This window comes from Eschscholzia californica, unplaced genomic scaffold (assembly GCF_041429995.1).
Source record: "Eschscholzia californica isolate CP2 unplaced genomic scaffold, dmEscCali1.0.p SCAF_2, whole genome shotgun sequence".
Classification (NCBI taxonomy): Eukaryota; Viridiplantae; Streptophyta; class Magnoliopsida; order Ranunculales; family Papaveraceae; genus Eschscholzia; species Eschscholzia californica.
In genome coordinates this window covers 7,871,453-7,887,974 of record NW_028238309.1, presented here as the reverse complement: position 1 = coordinate 7,887,974, position 16,522 = coordinate 7,871,453, and the positions used below count along the sequence as shown (strand labels likewise).

General features: G+C 36.0%; 3 protein-coding genes across 4 annotated transcripts; all 3 read right to left on the bottom strand.

Moving 5' to 3' along the window:
- Positions 1-80: 80 nt before the first annotated feature.
- On the bottom strand, positions 81-4,572 carry LOC147555854 (arogenate dehydratase/prephenate dehydratase 1, chloroplastic-like). The gene is made up of 11 exons (XM_086663553.1): positions 3,625-4,572; positions 2,659-2,726; positions 2,481-2,573; positions 2,192-2,392; positions 1,951-2,031; positions 1,675-1,770; positions 1,486-1,563; positions 1,310-1,399; positions 1,155-1,222; positions 720-801; positions 81-599 (listed from the first exon to the last, which is right to left on the bottom strand). The coding sequence occupies exons 1-11, from the start codon at positions 3,902-3,904 to the stop codon at positions 546-548; spliced, it is 1,191 nt and encodes a 396-aa protein (XP_086519679.1). The 5' UTR covers positions 3,905-4,572; the 3' UTR covers positions 81-545.
- Positions 4,573-6,104: 1,532 nt separating this feature from the next.
- LOC147555853 (uncharacterized) lies at positions 6,105-11,552 on the bottom strand. Of its 2 annotated transcripts, none has more exons than XM_086663551.1 (5): positions 11,098-11,552; positions 10,296-10,465; positions 8,756-8,946; positions 7,588-8,052; positions 6,105-7,073 (listed from the first exon to the last, which is right to left on the bottom strand). In XM_086663551.1, exons 3-5 carry the CDS (start codon positions 8,870-8,872, stop codon positions 6,261-6,263), a joined length of 1,395 nt encoding a protein of 464 aa, XP_086519677.1. In that variant the 5' UTR covers positions 8,873-8,946; positions 10,296-10,465; positions 11,098-11,552; the 3' UTR covers positions 6,105-6,260. The 2 variants fall into 2 exon arrangements, with proteins under 2 accessions (XP_086519677.1, XP_086519678.1); XM_086663552.1 differs by having other exon boundaries at positions 10,296-10,810; positions 10,930-11,101.
- A 56-nt stretch (positions 11,553-11,608) lies between these two features.
- Positions 11,609-14,986, bottom strand: LOC147555852 (tubulin-folding cofactor C-like). The gene is made up of 2 exons (XM_086663554.1): positions 14,743-14,986; positions 11,609-13,401 (listed from the first exon to the last, which is right to left on the bottom strand). Exon 2 carries the CDS (start codon positions 13,392-13,394, stop codon positions 12,315-12,317), a length of 1,080 nt encoding a protein of 359 aa, XP_086519680.1. The 5' UTR covers positions 13,395-13,401; positions 14,743-14,986; the 3' UTR covers positions 11,609-12,314.
- Positions 14,987-16,522: the final 1,536 nt, after the last annotated feature.

Genomic DNA, 16,522 nt, shown 5'->3' with positions numbered 1-16,522 from the left:
GTCAGAGACAAAAAGATAGATCTGTGGCAGATAAGATGGGAAGATTGACTTACCTTTTTTCAACTCATCATAGACAAGAAAAAGAGAAAAAAATTGATAAATCAAGTGACTACAACTACACGACCCAATCCATTTTTCTTCTAATAAACGATCGTATCTTCATTGTGACCTGATTTCTAAGCAGTTATCAGCTCATGGTTAAGCTGCAGAAGTGAACTGCAACTCTTCTATTTGAAATTACTACAACACTAGGAAGAAGAAAGAAAAATAGGTCTAATTTGTTGGTTGTTTAAAATTTATGAATCTAACAATCCACGCGTTTTGATTAATGTGGTTTTTGAGGATCAATGGTCGATTAAGTAGACCATTTAGAATACTGAATCAAGCTCTTCAGAAAGGTAAAATCCCATGACAGATCTTGCTGTTGTATTACGAGTCGATGCATGAGCTCTTCATCTACAAGCTTGACAAAAATAACGAAGGATGAAGAGACTTCTATTCTGCGAGGTTGGGATAGGTGAAAGACGACTGCAGTAGGACCTTCATTACGCTCCATCCATTGGGTAACAACCAAGGACTCGTATAAATGTCGCAAATTCCTGCGAAAAATTCAAAATGAAAGAGGTTCTTAATGGCTTCCTTCAGAAGAATAACAATTTCCATGACTATACAAATTAAAACTTTATTACTTCATAATAGAGAGCTGAAAGAGAACAAACCTGCAGATGGCCTAAAGCATTCTGTGCACGACGCTCTGCCATTGACGCTTCAAAATCGATATAAAATAGGTAGTCAAAATATCTGCAAAGACAAATCGATATTAGATGGCCCTGAGAGAATATGTCCAGAGAGCTTTAGCTCCCAATTTTCTAGACCAGTCGATGCTATCTCTTATTTCTTTCGTATAACATCAAGTACAGACTGAATTAAAGGTTTTAGATACCAACCAATATACAAGTTCGAAACGTGATTTCAAATTTATGACCAAAATTACAAGAAAGAACTAACCGATAAATACCCAATGCATTCAAATATATCATACTTTGATATATATATATATATATATATATGATAAATACGACATACACGTATTTTTCTCTTTCTACTTTCATCTTCTGTTTTTAGCAACTAAAAGGTTAGAAAACGATATTCACCTTGCAATCCCATTGTTTGAGTCGTCAACGACCCTGAATGGGCGCTTTCGCTGTGGCCGGCTTTCAATCTGAAGGTGCATAGAAATAAGATAATATTTCGAGCTCTCAATCAAAAGGTTAAACCAATAAAAACCCAAGCTATAGTTGAATAATACCTTTGTCAAGTTAATATCTCTCAGAGCAAACACAGCCAATGCTTTAAATAACACTCCAGGGCCTTCTTCTAGAGTGAAGACAATACTTGTCTAAAATGAAAGCACAATGTTCAACTACGCTTCAATCAAAAAAATAGTAATATAAAGTATAATCTGGTAAAAAAAGATGAGTATACCTTAAAAGGTTTATTAGTTTTAGGTATGATTGGTTCTCTTGCAAGTACCAAAAATCGAGTAATATTATCGGACTCATCCTGCACACAAACAACATATTCTTAATGAAAATCAAGTAGCTCCAATTCATGTTATTTGATTGGGTATGTATTTAAAATCAAAGAAGTTGAAAAAGGTCAAGAAAAAGTTACCTGGATTCTCTCAGCGAGTACATTAAGCCCATATATTTCAGCAGCTCGAGCACTTGCAACTGCTCCGGTATCTCTAAGCCTATTTGAGGCAATAAACTGTTCCAATATATTTTTTTCATCCAAAAAAGAATGAATTATTAAGACGAAAGAAAAGGAAATACAGATAGCGGTACAAGAGAATTTCAGGATACCCTTAAATGCGAAAATATTCAGAATATCAAGGTTCACGAGAATTCCGTTAGAATCAGAAGAACGAAAACGAAGTTAATAAATCACCTGGGCAGCACCAGCAGTATCATCCACGCTCTCTCTGACAATATCTAACTTGGTCAGAGCGATGTCACATTGTGCTAATGCCTATACATATATGAAAACTTTCAGTTTCCCGACTAGATAATATCCACCGGGATTCAAAAATCGAAACCTCAATTTTAAGACAGAAGGAATAAAATCCATCTTTGACCACCAAATGGGATGGACTATATAAGATGAAAAAGATAATGGTTACGAGACTAGCCTGAGGATGACTTAAAACACGTTTCAGCTCCTCTTTTCTTACTCCGGGTAGACCTAAAAGGCAATGATCAACAACCAACTGAACCTCACCCACAATATGCAGTCTATGTCGGAGGAGTAAATCATAATTTCGGTGGATGCTTCCACCTACAGAATTCTCAATGGGGAGGACTGCTTTATCAACCAACCACAACTCGACTGCCTAAGAAACAAAAATCAGTAGAATAAAGTGGCATTTATCAGTGCTTCAATTTCGACTAAATTTTATAAAAAAGGTATCAATTTCTGACCTTAAATGCTGCTTCAAATTGGTCACAAGGAACGGTCTCGCATTTAGGGTATGCTTTAAGAGCAGCAGCTTCACTATATGCGCCAGGCGCCCCCTAATATTAGAAAACAAACCACTATAAGAAACCAAAATTGGAAAAATTGAAGCAAAGTCCATTAACTTCTAGTAAGCGTTGTTACCTGATATGCCACGCGGACAACTGAACCGTCATTATTTGAAGCAGAAACGTCGGTGCCAGTCAAAGGTTCTGCAGTTCACGACATTTTCAAACTAAGAAATGATTATTATTTTGGAAATAATAGGATGCAGACAGTATCCGAGTCATCACAAATTAACTCCGAAAAGGCGTGATAATACTTTTATGGAAAATTTAACAGTAATAGAAACCTGCGAATACCAAAATCCCTTCGTCACTAAACTCCGATTTTCGAGGAAAACAAGACTCTCGGCCTCGAAGACAAAACAAACAAAATGACTGATTTGGTCTTATAACCATGGGGAATATACGGTTTAACGGTATTACAGTCTTAAAGCATGTCCCATAATGTAGAACTCAACTCTTGTCAATCTTCTATTAAGATTCTGAAATCTCTTTTAGGCCGAAGAGTAGAAAGATGCATCACTATAGAAGACTAACTAGATTAGCCTCTCCATTTATGAGTCCGATGTTTAAGCGAACCCCATTGTGAAACGAACTCCACTACTTCCATTAATAAAGACCTTACTCCATTAACATACACACAGAAGCATGGCTTCTTCCCCTCCCTAACTGAATTTCAACACGAGATACAAACCGACCGACAAGATGTTTCAGAAGCCTTAAACCCTCTAAATTCCCTTTGGGTATGATGATCCTCTTGTAGACTAGGTATTAATACTAAAACAATGATAGCAAGCATAACCTATTTCTAACTAAACTAAGCATCAAAATGGAGATGAACTCAATAACCAAACAAACAATTTATTCAATTTACAAAACAAGCTAAAGATTGAATAACTAATTAAAGAAAAAATCATGCACAAACTGTGGGTAAAATTGTTCAAACTCATGAACATACTTAACATGATTGATTCAATAACATGATTAGAATTCTCAAACTAGGAATATAGAAAATCATAAAGAACCAAAGGAAAAAAGAACCGACTTGGGAGAGAGTTGGATTCTTTCTTCTGCAAGTTCCTTGATTCATTAACAATCTGATCTGCAACCTTCTGCAAAGATGGGTTTCCATCTTCAACACGACTAGTTGTTGCCCTATGAATCGAATGCCCTTCTAAAACACTAGAAATTTTCAATTCACACAAAGTTTTACTATCTCTCTTAAAATTCAAGGAAAACCCAGAACGTTTAGAACTTGTTAAATCTCCCCAAGAACCCAATTGAGGAACAGAGCAAACCCAAATGAGATTACCCTTCAAAGCCATAAAAAATTAGTATGTTTTAGATTCAATGCCGTTCAATCCAAACAAAACCCATCTGAAAACTAGTTTTGCTCTAACTCTTTGGTGGGTTTTCAGAGGAATCTATTGAAAACCCAGACCAGCATTTTTGTCAGAAATGACAAGAAAAAGGTGGGTTCTGAAGATTATCACAAGTGGATTGATGTGGGGAGAGAGGGGAGGGATGAGATGAAACGCCTAAAATGGGAGATAGAATAGAATCAGACGAAAGCTCGGATATAGCTGTAGGTGGGTAGATCGTCGCAAACACGTTTTCTAGAGAGAGAGAAAGTGAGAGATAGAGAGAAGGGTTTTTGTAGATTTCAGATAGCAACTATATATACATGATTGTGAGACTACAACTGCTCTTCATGGGACGGCGAAAGCTGAGAAGATAGAATAAAAAAAAACACAAAAAATCTAGAGAGAGAGAGAGAGTGACTCCAAGAAAATTTTACGTACAAAAGCTTTAATCTGTGGCCGTTGGATGTCTTTTTCATTGTTTCTCTCTATTTATCAAGCTAAAGAGAAAAATGTCTCTCATATGGCCGGACCAGATTTAGAGAGAGAATTGAACGAGATGGGTCGATTGTATCTCGGCTAATGGTATGATCTTTTTAATAGTGAATCACTAGCCTCTCGTAAACAAAAACAAATAAATCACTCTATAATGTTTGATATTATATGTCAACAGTTGGCAGTCCAAATGGTTCCAAGGTGTTGACATAAACTCCAGAAAGTCTCAAGAAGGTGAAGTCTTTGGTTATTTGAATTGGAATTATTAGAGTATAAATAATGTTGTTGGGCTTCAGGCCATTCACTTGTTGGGCTATAGGCCCGGTCTTCTTAGTGTTTGAGTAGGCGGTTATCGAGCTTATCACATCTATGACGTATCAAATGTCAAATATCACGACTTACGCGTAGATCGTAGTCGTCTTCAAAAAAAATATGTTTGATATTATCATCAATTTTGTTCATTTTGGATCATTGAAACTCGGAGGTCTATTAATTTATTTATTTTGAAAGCTTGAAGTCTTTTAGTTACTACATAATAGTTGATAAAATTGTATAATACTGTCAAATTAATGAAACAATCCTCATTTTATTATTGTGTACCTTCAAACGTGTTAATTTCTAAAATCCCTTTTGATTAAGATGTGTTGATTGAATCATCCTAAGAGTTATCTCTTTGTATTTTAGAATTTTGGAATCTAAAGCAATCATCATAATGTTTGAGTCTCTAAAATTTTCAAAAAAAAAAATTTTGTCACATACTAGTTACTGACTGATTTTTATTATTTAGAAAATATCAATAAATAAATCAAATAAAAAAATATATTAAGGATATTAGTTTCCTATGATTATATGACCAAATAATGGGACATATATTACAGATTGTGAAACAACATTAGGTCTTAATGTAACAATTATTGTTTTACGATCATTTATATTTGTCCGATATATCAAATATTTGAAGTTCATAAACTATCACTTCGATTTTCCATAAATCATAACATAACCCTTTTTTTGGCCAATTAGGTCGAGTGTAAAAGGTTAGTGGCTGGCTGATACTCCACATCGAATAAACGTGTTGTTGCAGTACGGATACACATTGACATACTGGAAATTTTGACGATTGAAATAAAAGTTTTAACCACCTGAACAAGTCAAAGAGAAGGCGATCTAGTATTGAACTGTGCATTTTACCAAAGTTATACTAAAATAGTTGACTGATTCTAAGATTTGGTAGAGTGCTAATTAATATTTCTTAAAGAGTAGGTTAGCTAATAAAACCAAATTAAAGAGAAAATGACCTTAACGACCACAATAAGAACATAATCAGATACATAATCTATTCCAAGTTTACTCCAAGTATTTCAAATAGTACTAAAACTTGATTTTAGTGACTAGATAATGATTTTATGTCTTTGAAGAATGTGGGATGTAGTCTAGACCCTAGGATCTCTTACAAGTTTTTGTATTTGTATGTCTCTAAGAAAATGTAAAGGCTATCAAAACTTACTTGACATTTCATTATTCTAGTGGTTGAGACTTGATTTGTGACTTGTGAACTGTCTAATGCTGGCATGATTGTGACCCGCCGTTTTCTATGCTCTATTTTTCTTTATTTTTTTCAAATAGAGAAGCATATCTAATAATAGCGGCCAACGGGCCAAAAGAGTTAGGCCCAAAATAAAATTAGACTTCAAATAGAGAAGCATACCTAACAACCAATGTATAATGTGTAAAATGTTATGATTTGGTCTATTGAATTCTCCTTCTTTTGAAGGCAAAATATTAATATTGAATATTATAGAAAAGATGTAGTTAATGCTATCAATCAAAGGGAGCAGCTGGATCGAAACATCACTGCCGGAACACGAGTTGTCCCGTCCATCACATATACAAGCCCAGGCTGCAAACTCATCCTCCTATTACTACTACTACCTCCACCCACCATCATACTCAACCTCAAGAACGCTTCCACTTTTAAATGAGGATTATCCCAACCCGACGACCAACTAGATCGGTGGTGGCCTTCAACTTCTCCTCCGGTGACAAGGTACTTATTCCCGCCCCCGCTTAAACTCAATCCCCATCCTACTGCCTCATCGTCTGGGATATCTGACACACTAACACCCCATCCCAAACATCTCTGACTTGAAGAATTCTGCATCTCTAGCCAACCTCCGATTCTCGTACTCTCATCAAGCTCTGACTTTACCATTGCAATAACTGATCCACCAACTGCTGCATTACTCCTCGTAATAACATCTATAGGAGACGTGTCCCCTGATGATGACGACGATGCATCTGACGAAACAACCGTCTGATGTCTGAAGGTTCCTATTGGAACCGTGAGCCTTGGCATACGGATCTGTTGTTGACATGGTCTGCTAAGTTTTTGGTGGATGCCCATCAGAGTTAATTTTGTTCCCTTAGATATCTGACATATAACCTGCCCAAAAGTACTGAAACTTCGCCTCTTATCAACGGAATCAAGATCCTGCTGCTGCAATCCTACCTCAGAGACAATCTCAGCTAAAGCAGCAGTGACGTTTGACCTCTCGACTACCAACCCAGCTGCAGCAGCATTATGACACTGACCCAAAATCGGTGACCCAAAGGAAGAAATGTTGGTCATGCTCAGTTCCTGCCCAAAAGGATCTATCCATCATAAGTCAAGGCAAAAGCATGAAAATCATAAAAGGAAATCGCTCCTATTTGTAAATGAAGAGTAAAAATAAAGCAGAAAAATGTATTCTTTTTTTTGAAAGTTTGAATGAAAGCCGAATTGTGTATATCACTGTTGCGGTGCGGAAAAAAAATCTCTAACATCAACGTGGTGCTTATGATCATCATTTCACACTGCCGTCTAGCTTGGCAAGCCAGCACAAAGATATTCTAGTCCCAAATGACAACTTGAACCTCAACCAAGCAAAATCCTCTAAATTGTCAAAAGGAACTTAAGCATGTAAACAGAAAATTGTCTAACCAAGATCAATATAGGACTAAGAGCTCTCCTAAGTAGTATTGGTGCAATTAACCAATGCACCAAATGAACAGTACTGCATAATAAATAGGGAAACACATCCACACCCCTGGTTTCTCAAGATTAAGGATAAGTAACACGAGTTATCAATTTCAATGGCTAAGAAGGTCCATACCTGATGTAAAGCATTTGTATCAGCTGCCACATCTTTGCACTGAGCTCCCATCGGAATTACAACTGCTGAACACCAGTCACTAGAATTTGTTGAATATTTCACTTTCGTAAGTGAGAGCGGACTGCCGATAACATCACCACAACCCTGGTCATTCTGCTTTGCCAAAAACTCCACTGCAAGATTATCTTTTTCTCGGATAGTTGTTTCAAAAGTGAACCTTGAAGTAATTCCTGTCCTTATTCCCGCTCTATTGAGTGCATTAGCGCTCTGTTGGTCAGTGGTGTCCAGAAAAAGTAAAGCTCCCGCTACATCCACCTCTCCCTTAACACGAGTGCTGGCTTCCTGGAATGGACTTCCCTTGGTGGATTTATAGAAAGAAAGCATCCGCTCAACTTTGTCCTGTCTATCCCTTAGTTTCATAATATCTGAAAATGCCTCTCTTTGCAAGCGCTTCAACACTTCAATCTGAAAGTATAATATGAAGAAAGGTTGTAAATCTCCTCCTAGTGCTCTCTTTGAACTATTTGAGCAACAACTATGGCTAATAAACTAGCAAACTCATAGACATACTTACCTACTGGCTACTGCGAAATAAGACCACAGTATGTATGTTGAAGACCAATACTTTGTACATTACATATTAAACACTTACAAGTTAGCGACAATGTAACATTACGAAGATTGTTTTGGCTGCTCTACTTTTTAGTCAGCAAGATTAGATGAGCTAAGTAGCTAACTCCTTCATGAACTAACTCCACTGGCATATTCCCATCAACTAGACTGCTATAAAATTGGTTGGGAGTGCTTATCTTTTACTTTTTTACAAGAGTGCTTGCTTCTCAACATAGCACTGTTGTCTACCTATCCTTTATTTGGTTCAAAAGAGAATTATCAGCACTCCTCAGGGTCAGCACCTGTGACTTCTGATTCTAAGAAGAGTGCATCAATGAAATACGTCATCTTTCTTGGTCAGAAGGAATGCACAATAGAGCCACAATGATTAAAAAGAATTAAGATTAGCATAGACTAGAGACTCTACCCACGATAAAAGAATGTAAGTACCTTTAAGATGAAAAACAGAGATGCATATAACACAAATTCCTTTCAGGACTAGTAATTTATAATTGAGAAAGAAATCAGTAAAATCCTTAAGAAGAGAGAACATTACTGGATTCTGACGAGTCGAATTTTTGTGTTCGTGCCAATAGGGCATACCCATCATAATATCTTCTTTCCATTTTGCAAGTCCCTTTAGTTTATTTGTCAAAAAAGCTACAGGGTCCATACCAAATAATAGAGTCGGGGTAAGAGAAAAACAAAGGAACGGCTTCAAACCCCGGACCTGTTGCCAAAAACAACCTGTTGACAAATACAATTAATTGTTCCACATTAAGATACAGATTAGTTTATATTTACTTCATTTGTCTAAGCAAAACAAAAACAACGACTGATACATGGGAAGGCTTTTGCCAGGGGCGCAACTAGGAATTCACGCTAGGAGGCTGATCAGCATCTTAATAGAAGTAATAAACAACTGCTAGATGAGATCGCAGAATGGTCTTTGTCTATTCCTTGAATCCATATGAAAGGAAATATGGTATTTGTTGAAAATGGTGCTAGTCAAATAAAACATTTCGGCATTTCACAACATAGAATACAATTAAATTGTACTTTAATAAACTACATATGGAAAAACTAATTGGAGACCTTCAATTAAAAGTAAAGAAGATCCAAGTAAACTTTCATCTCCAATCTTATAACAAGATAAAATGCTCTCAATCAATGCCACTTTTCTCACAAGTTTGGCCAATTTCAAAAATCTAAATGAGATATACTACTGATCTCTCACTTGGGCATGCACATTGAGAGATGGCCAAAACAACATAAGCAAGCATTGAAACGGAATGGAAATATTTCCACTATCGGTCTTTATTTCGGTCGGTATGAAAACTGAAATATTTCAGTCAATGTGGAATAACTACAAATTTGTACAGATGATGAAAATGTCAAGCAAGTGATGAGTATATGGTGTGATTCTTTGAGATAAGATTAATTAACATTAGGAAACCAAAAATGTATGTTACTTCACTCTAACCAGGACAGATGAAGGGTAATAAGTAAAACTGGTTGATGGGATGTTTTTAAGAAAAGGGTAAAAGGAAGGGCTGTTTTTGGAGGTGACTTTTTAGTAATTTGTATCGACATACCCAATTCAAGAAACTAAAACTTTTGGATGTCTATAATACTCTCTGTAGCTAAACTAGTTGTCTCTTTAGCAACCTCCTTTTCTTTTTCTCATATTTATTGTCTATATACGTGTCTTACATAAGGTATTATACTTTCCAAAATTTCTACCGGAATATTTCTATTTCCAACCTAACCAAAATGGAATCTTACAGGCATTATTTCTACCTAAATGACCAAGATAACAAAATATTTCTACCGCCGTATTAATATTTTCTAACTCATTATCTCTAAATTTTGGGCAGAACTTTTTTTCTAAGAAATGTTTTGTTGTTTGGGTTGGAAACAACGCAAGGAGAACATGTGAGTAGGGATTTCGCTTTGGTTGGCTCGGAATTAGAAAATATTTCAGTAATTTCAGTAGAAAATTTCGGGAGATTTCTATCCTTGGTCTGTCTTATTAATAACTCAAATCAAATAGAAAACATATGTGAAGACTAGAAAGACAGATTTGGATTGCTTACAAGCATAAAAACTGCAATTTTTTGGTTTTCTTTACAGCCTCATTGATTTGATTTTGCCACTTAACTCTTATCACCAGTATTTCTCTTTCCTTCAAAACCTCAACTTATGAAAGAGTTGAACCTCCAAAATCTCTTCAAATCATCAAGATTCAAGAATGAAAACCCAATTTCTGCAGAAAATATAGAAATGTCTCAAACTCAAACTTGCAGAGGCTGTACCAAAACAATACGAAACTGAACCCAAACTCCTTTCCAGGTTTAGATGAAAGAATCTAATCAGAATGATAGTGGGGAGATTCAAATAGTTGCTAGTGCCTACTCAAACCCAAAAAGTTGAATCCGAGTAAACTAACACAATTTGGGTGTTCTGCAACAAAAATCGACTAAACTATTTATAAAATGAATCCCATTGAGAGAATCCATGAAACATTCATATCTTATGCCTATTAGACAATTATCAAATTCATGAAAAACCCTAGGCTAAAATGAGGTAAGTATCAAATTCATGAAAAACCCTAGGCTAAAATGAGGTAAGTATCAAATTCATGAAAAACCCTAGGCTAAAATGAGGTAAGTATCAAATTCATGAAAAACCCTAGGCTAAAATGAGGTAAGTATCAAATTCATGAAAAACCCTAGGCTAAAGTGAGGTAAGTATCAAATTCATGAAAAACCCTAGGCTAAAATGAGGTAAGTATAAAAGGAGAAAATTGTTTCCACATCTAGCTAAATCACCATGAAAACCTATTTCAAGTAATCAAATAAAAGAATTACGGAGTATTACATAGAAAACGAAGCTTACCTCCGGAACAAGTGAGTGGGAGTGATTGTTTTCATTTGAACTGGTATTAGGGTTCTAGTATCATCATCATATAATCTAGAGAGAGAAACTGAGGTGGGGGGAAAGGAATGGGAGGATATTTGGGATTTTAGTGACCAAAATAATAAGCGGGAGATAGGTCGGAATTCCCAATCATATTTTATATAGTATTTTGTTTAAATCCACGTCCTTCTGTTTTAGTTTAGGGCCTGGTAGTTATCAACATTTGTACTCAACTTTCTAAAGTTATAGAACTTTCAAAGGTTTTTTATCGACATTATTCATGATTTGCAGGTCAAATTGACTGAAGCAAAAGTAGAAACTCTTCGAGCTCGTTTGAGCAGGGAAAGTAACACCAAAGTCATTTTATGCGGAGTCTGATGGACGATTACTCGTAACTACAAACACATCAATGTTGAAAGCGATAACCAAAGTCCAATCCAGCATCTGCACGATGTCCGGAAAATGATACATTTACGTTATGAAGCTCACATGCAACAAGTTAAAGCTCTCATCTCTAAGTTCAACACTATTCAGTTCTCCTACATCGTCAGAAATCACAATGTCCCTGGTAATAAGCTAGCCAGATGGACTAGAAAAACACAAGACAATAGATTGTGGAAATACATTCCAAAACTTATTTCTAATATATATTGTAATCACACTCTTACTTTTTAGTAATATAAGATATCTTTCAACAAAAAAAATTTAAATTTAGAGTCTGTTTCATAGGTCGAAAAATAGGGTTGAAAAAGTTGTTTTTGCAGGAAAGTTGGATCGCCGTTCCAATGGGATTTCCGCCACCAATCTTGTAATTGCGTCACTTTTTTATTTTTGCATCTAGTTCCATAAACAATTTTGTATTCTAAATTTATGGGCCAATTGTAATCCATGGTAGAAACCCCAGTAATTAAAATTGAGATACCATGGATCCCGATTAGAACACCTTCCCAAGATTACACTTCTCCAATCTCCTGCTATCACAACACTTGCTCCTCGGTCCCTGTGGTGCAACTGATCCATCTAAATTGATCTTATAATGATTACCGGGTGGCGGAAACACTTTTTTATTTTGGCATCAAAGTAACGTTCTACTGTGAAAATGAATAGGATCTGTACTCAATTTATAGCTCAGTTAGTCTCATGAATCCATTTCTGCAACTCGCTACATAATCAGAAAGACTAACACACAATCATCTTCACAAATCTTCACTTAGGATATCAAGCTTTGAAATTTTTACGGGACTATCATGTTCTTCCTCGGGCAAAACAGACCAATTAGGAGACTGCACAGCTCGTAACCATCGAAAATCATCGACGTTTGCCCAATTTCCAGTCTCTTCATCAAGACTGCAATCTTTAAGTTCTTTGTCAATTCCTTCATAAGACAAAAGATAAGGAGCAAATCTCACATTATTGCAATCTTCAATTATTGGCCTACTTCGAACACGAAGATAGAAATCCGTTTTCTTAGCGTGATGAATTCTTATCTGATGAGAAGCCATCATAAACAGACAATCCTCAACTTCTTCGATAAGTATTGAACCTAAGACAGGTCCTGCATAAATTTCACAGTTTCGCAGTCTATGGATGAAAAGAGCGCTAAGTTTACCTGTTAGCCGAATCTCGCATGATCTGAGATCAGAAAGAGTGAAATCTCCCTCTTTTGATGAACTAAAATGCTTGACTAAAACGATCCCTTCCTTGTTTTGAAAACCAGGAGAATCCCGCAGTTGGAAACTACATTTTTCAGCTGGTACTACATTTGAATCGTGAGTTTGAGCTTCTTTAACCACAGTATTTGGATCTTTCTTGGCAGGCTTATTCTTGAATGAAAATTTCTTTTTCGGCAATAACTCATTATTAACACTTTCTAAGGTTTCTTTCAGATCAGCTACAGTTTTAAGAGATGAACGTACTTCATAAGGTGGCAAGAAGTAGGAATTCTCAGCGACAAGTTTCTCAAGATCTGAAATGGAAATCGACAATTTGTTAAGATCGGATTTCAAACAAGATCTTGATCCTGAATTAGAAACATGCCGGCAACGATCGATCTCCAATTCAATTGATCTTCTGCATTCAGAGAATCTATCTAGGAAAGACTGTGTGGACTCAAATGATGGAGAAGCATTCGAGTCAGACTTGCGCGAGATAGCTTGTTGAACACGAGATTGATGGAGATCTGAAAGACGTTCGAGCATTGCGGCATGCTTCTTCTGAGCAACCAGATCTAGGGCCTTGCTCAATATTTCTTTAGTGTTTGAATAATCTTCTTCCATGGTTTATCTGTTAAAACATAAAGTAGAACCCTCAATACATTTCATACACGTAAATATCATGGCAGAGTGAAGAAAGGAAACTCTAGGACATCAAAGAGAGGGAGAGACAACGAAAAGACAAAGACAGACGTCTCCGTGAAGCTTTGTTCCATTGAACAACGGTTTCCAGCATATTTATTAGTTCATTGCCACCTCTACGGGAGACCCGCAGGTTCTTCCAAAAATGCTATTCAATGAATAAAATAACTATAACCAATGCCTGAAATCCTATATGGTAATTCTTCTCATTGTCCATGTAAATAAGATAATGCCCATATGAAATTCAATCAGAAAAGCAAAAAGAAGGGGACTAGATAATATAATCGTGTGTTTGAATGAAGTATCATTAGGATTCATGAATCTATAGATCTTCCTTGGTCTTTTTTGTAACCAATAAGAATCATTAGATTCCTAGTTCTTTCATCCAAAATCCCTTGGCCTATTTAACAACTCCTCGAAAATTTCTAAAACACTTACCAACAACAAGATATTTCAAAATTTCTAGTACTATAACAGATGTAAATTTTCATCCCTCGCCCTCGTTAGAGTATAATAGCAACACTGTAAGCACAAACAAGTAACATTAACAACAAGGGATAAACAAATCAACATAACATCCTTCTAAATCACCTTTAGCTTAAGACTCAAATTCTCTTTAATTCTCCTCTCAAACTTCTCTACACTTACGTAAATTATCGAAAACAATTGCTTAATGTCCTCTCAATATTTTTTTTATCCTCTGGATATTACTAATAGAGTGACGACGGCTGATACAAAAGAAAGAGCAATGGGTTCTTGAATTTGATCTCGCTGAAAGTATTGAACTATTTTTGGTGCAAAAAAGAGTGTACAACTGTAACGCACCAAGCCTTAGAAGTTATCGATATTGTCCCCGCTTTGACCACCCCAGGCCCAAGTCTACAGGCACATGGTTTTGCTCTTGACCAACGCACCACCACGAGCCACCCAAAAAACCTCAACACTTACTAAACTTGAGTTTTAGAGGTGGTTTGATTTGGGATTGTCATTCTTAAAAGAGGAATGATATTCAGTTTCGTAGGGAGGATCATAAATCACATTCATTACATTCTTATTTATTTAAACAAATACAAGGAAGGTTTTGGTTCAGACAATTTAACAAACAGTTGGTGTGCTTCTGCATTACAAACTTCAAACATCAAATGATATCATTAAATCTACACAAAACTAACAAATACATGGTACTTAAAGTTGATTAGGGTTTGTAGAAATTGACGGAAATAAATCACAGAAATAGAGAGAAATAGCAGAGAGACTGAGAGAGAGGTACCTCAGTACCAATGGCAAATACGAGTGAGATTTTGACGGAGAGGAAGACACGGCTCGCCGGGGAAGAAGAATCGACTTGAGTCTGAATTAATGTTGCTGAATCTCAACCGGCTGAATCTGAATTAATTTTACATGTCAGCATGTTTGTCTATACATCTGAATTATTAAGTCTGAAATCAATTGTTTACATTTATACCCTCGTAAGAGAATAATAAGACAATTAAACAAGTTTAAAATGGAAAAACATAACCCAAAGTAAATACTTACCAAACAAGTCAACAAATTCACTCCAAAATTTTGGATTTGCTTTTCTTTTGTAGGGACATTTGCTGTTTGGACCCCCTTTCGTATAATTGACTTGCTGTTTGGACTCCTTTTTTCCAGAGTTGCATTTTGGACTCCCTTTTAACGGAATCACTCGAGAATATTCCGTCTCTAGAGTTATACTTTGAATAATTCTCATTTTACCTTTATATAATCAATATTGCACTTTTGACCCCCTAGTTTATTAAACTCATTTTCTTCAATCTCTGACACATCTTCTTCCTCATTAACCCTAATCACTTGATCACCCGAATATGCTCTCATCTTCTTCCTAACAAACCCTAATCACTTCATCACCCGAAATCGCTTTTAGGATTTACACTACTTGTTCATCTTAGAGAGATTAACGCTACTTATTTATCTTTCATCTCTAACACTAACTGATCGAATCATCAAAGCAACAAAGTACGTTCACTCGAGCAAACATGAATGTTTAGAACTCAATTTAAAAACTAATAAACTAGCAAATTTTTTCCGTCAAGCTGCTCGATTAAGTTCCCATCTTTACAAACATCCCACTTGCCGGATCATCAACCACACAGAACAAGTCATTAATAAACTTTCTCTCTCATCACAAGTGTGGTAATGGAGGAACCATCAGTCGTGTCTTAACTATCATCCTAGCTACCCATTTCAAGAAAATATCATCTCCTCTTGATAACTCAATAAGTGTTGTTTCATGGCTTCTTAGGGTTTCAGCTGCTACTAAAATTCATGATGATCAATATCTAGGGTTACCCAATTGCTGCCAATGAACCAATTCTTTGTTTAATTTGAGAATAAATTGCTACCCTTGCCAAAGCATCACTTGGACATTGATCCAATGTTGTTGCTTCTCTTGTTTCACTTGCTAGAGATAATAATCAATATGGGAAATTGATAATTGAAGAAGGTGGAATGTTTCCTCTTTTCAAATTTATTAGAGAAGCTAAATTATAAGGTTACAGCTAGGGCAATGGGGTTATTAGATAAAAATCCTGAAAGTGTTCTGGTGCTTGTTCTATTTTTGAAGAAGGTCCAATGAAAGTTCAATCAATGGTTGCTTGGGCAGAAACAAGAATATTGTCAGTTGCTTTAATTACTTGATGAGAAAGAAGTTGAAATTAGTAGAGAAGGTCCAATGAAAGTTCAATCAATGGTTGTTGGAATCGGTACTTAGCTCAAAAGGAGCTAGACCGGTTTTTCCTTAACTTGAGGTACCTATATTCATCGGAATCTCGAGAAAGACGTCTAGTTGGATTCGTCTCGTCGAGCTCTTGAATTTAGACTCAAATTTTGTCCAAATCCGATTCCGTATGAGTGAGTTATTACAAAATTCGTTTGGTATGAGTACCATTAACTCAAAACCGGGATTTTGAGTTAGTACCACATTTATGAAGGAGGAAACATTTTATTTCCTTATATAGAACCTTCCATATATTTATGGTATGTTCTTTAGAATAGAAAGGTGACTCACG

What these genes read in the sequence shown, in the direction of transcription:
- LOC147555853 (XM_086663551.1), bottom strand. Translation starts at nt 8,872, where the DNA reads ATGGACCCTGTAGCTTTTTTGACAAATAAACTAAAGGGACTTGCAAAA. An exon ending in ATTCGACTCGTCAGAATCCA is followed by an intron (nt 8,053 to 8,755) that starts GTAATGTTCTCT and finishes TTATACTTTCAG; the next exon opens with ATTGAAGTGTTGAAGCGCTT. An exon ending in ATACAAATGCTTTACATCAG is followed by an intron (nt 7,074 to 7,587) that starts GTATGGACCTTC and finishes CCTTTTGGGCAG; the next exon opens with GAACTGAGCATGACCAACAT.
- LOC147555852 (XM_086663554.1), bottom strand. Translation starts at nt 13,394, where the DNA reads ATGGAAGAAGATTATTCAAACACTAAAGAAATATTGAGCAAGGCCCTA.
- LOC147555854 (XM_086663553.1), bottom strand. Translation starts at nt 3,904, where the DNA reads ATGGCTTTGAAGGGTAATCTCATTTGGGTTTGCTCTGTTCCTCAATTG. An exon ending in AATTTGAAGCAGCATTTAAG is followed by an intron (nt 2,393 to 2,480) that starts GTCAGAAATTGA and finishes TTTGTTTCTTAG; the next exon opens with GCAGTCGAGTTGTGGTTGGT. An exon ending in GTGTTTTAAGTCATCCTCAG is followed by an intron (nt 2,032 to 2,191) that starts GCTAGTCTCGTA and finishes ATATATGTATAG; the next exon opens with GCATTAGCACAATGTGACAT.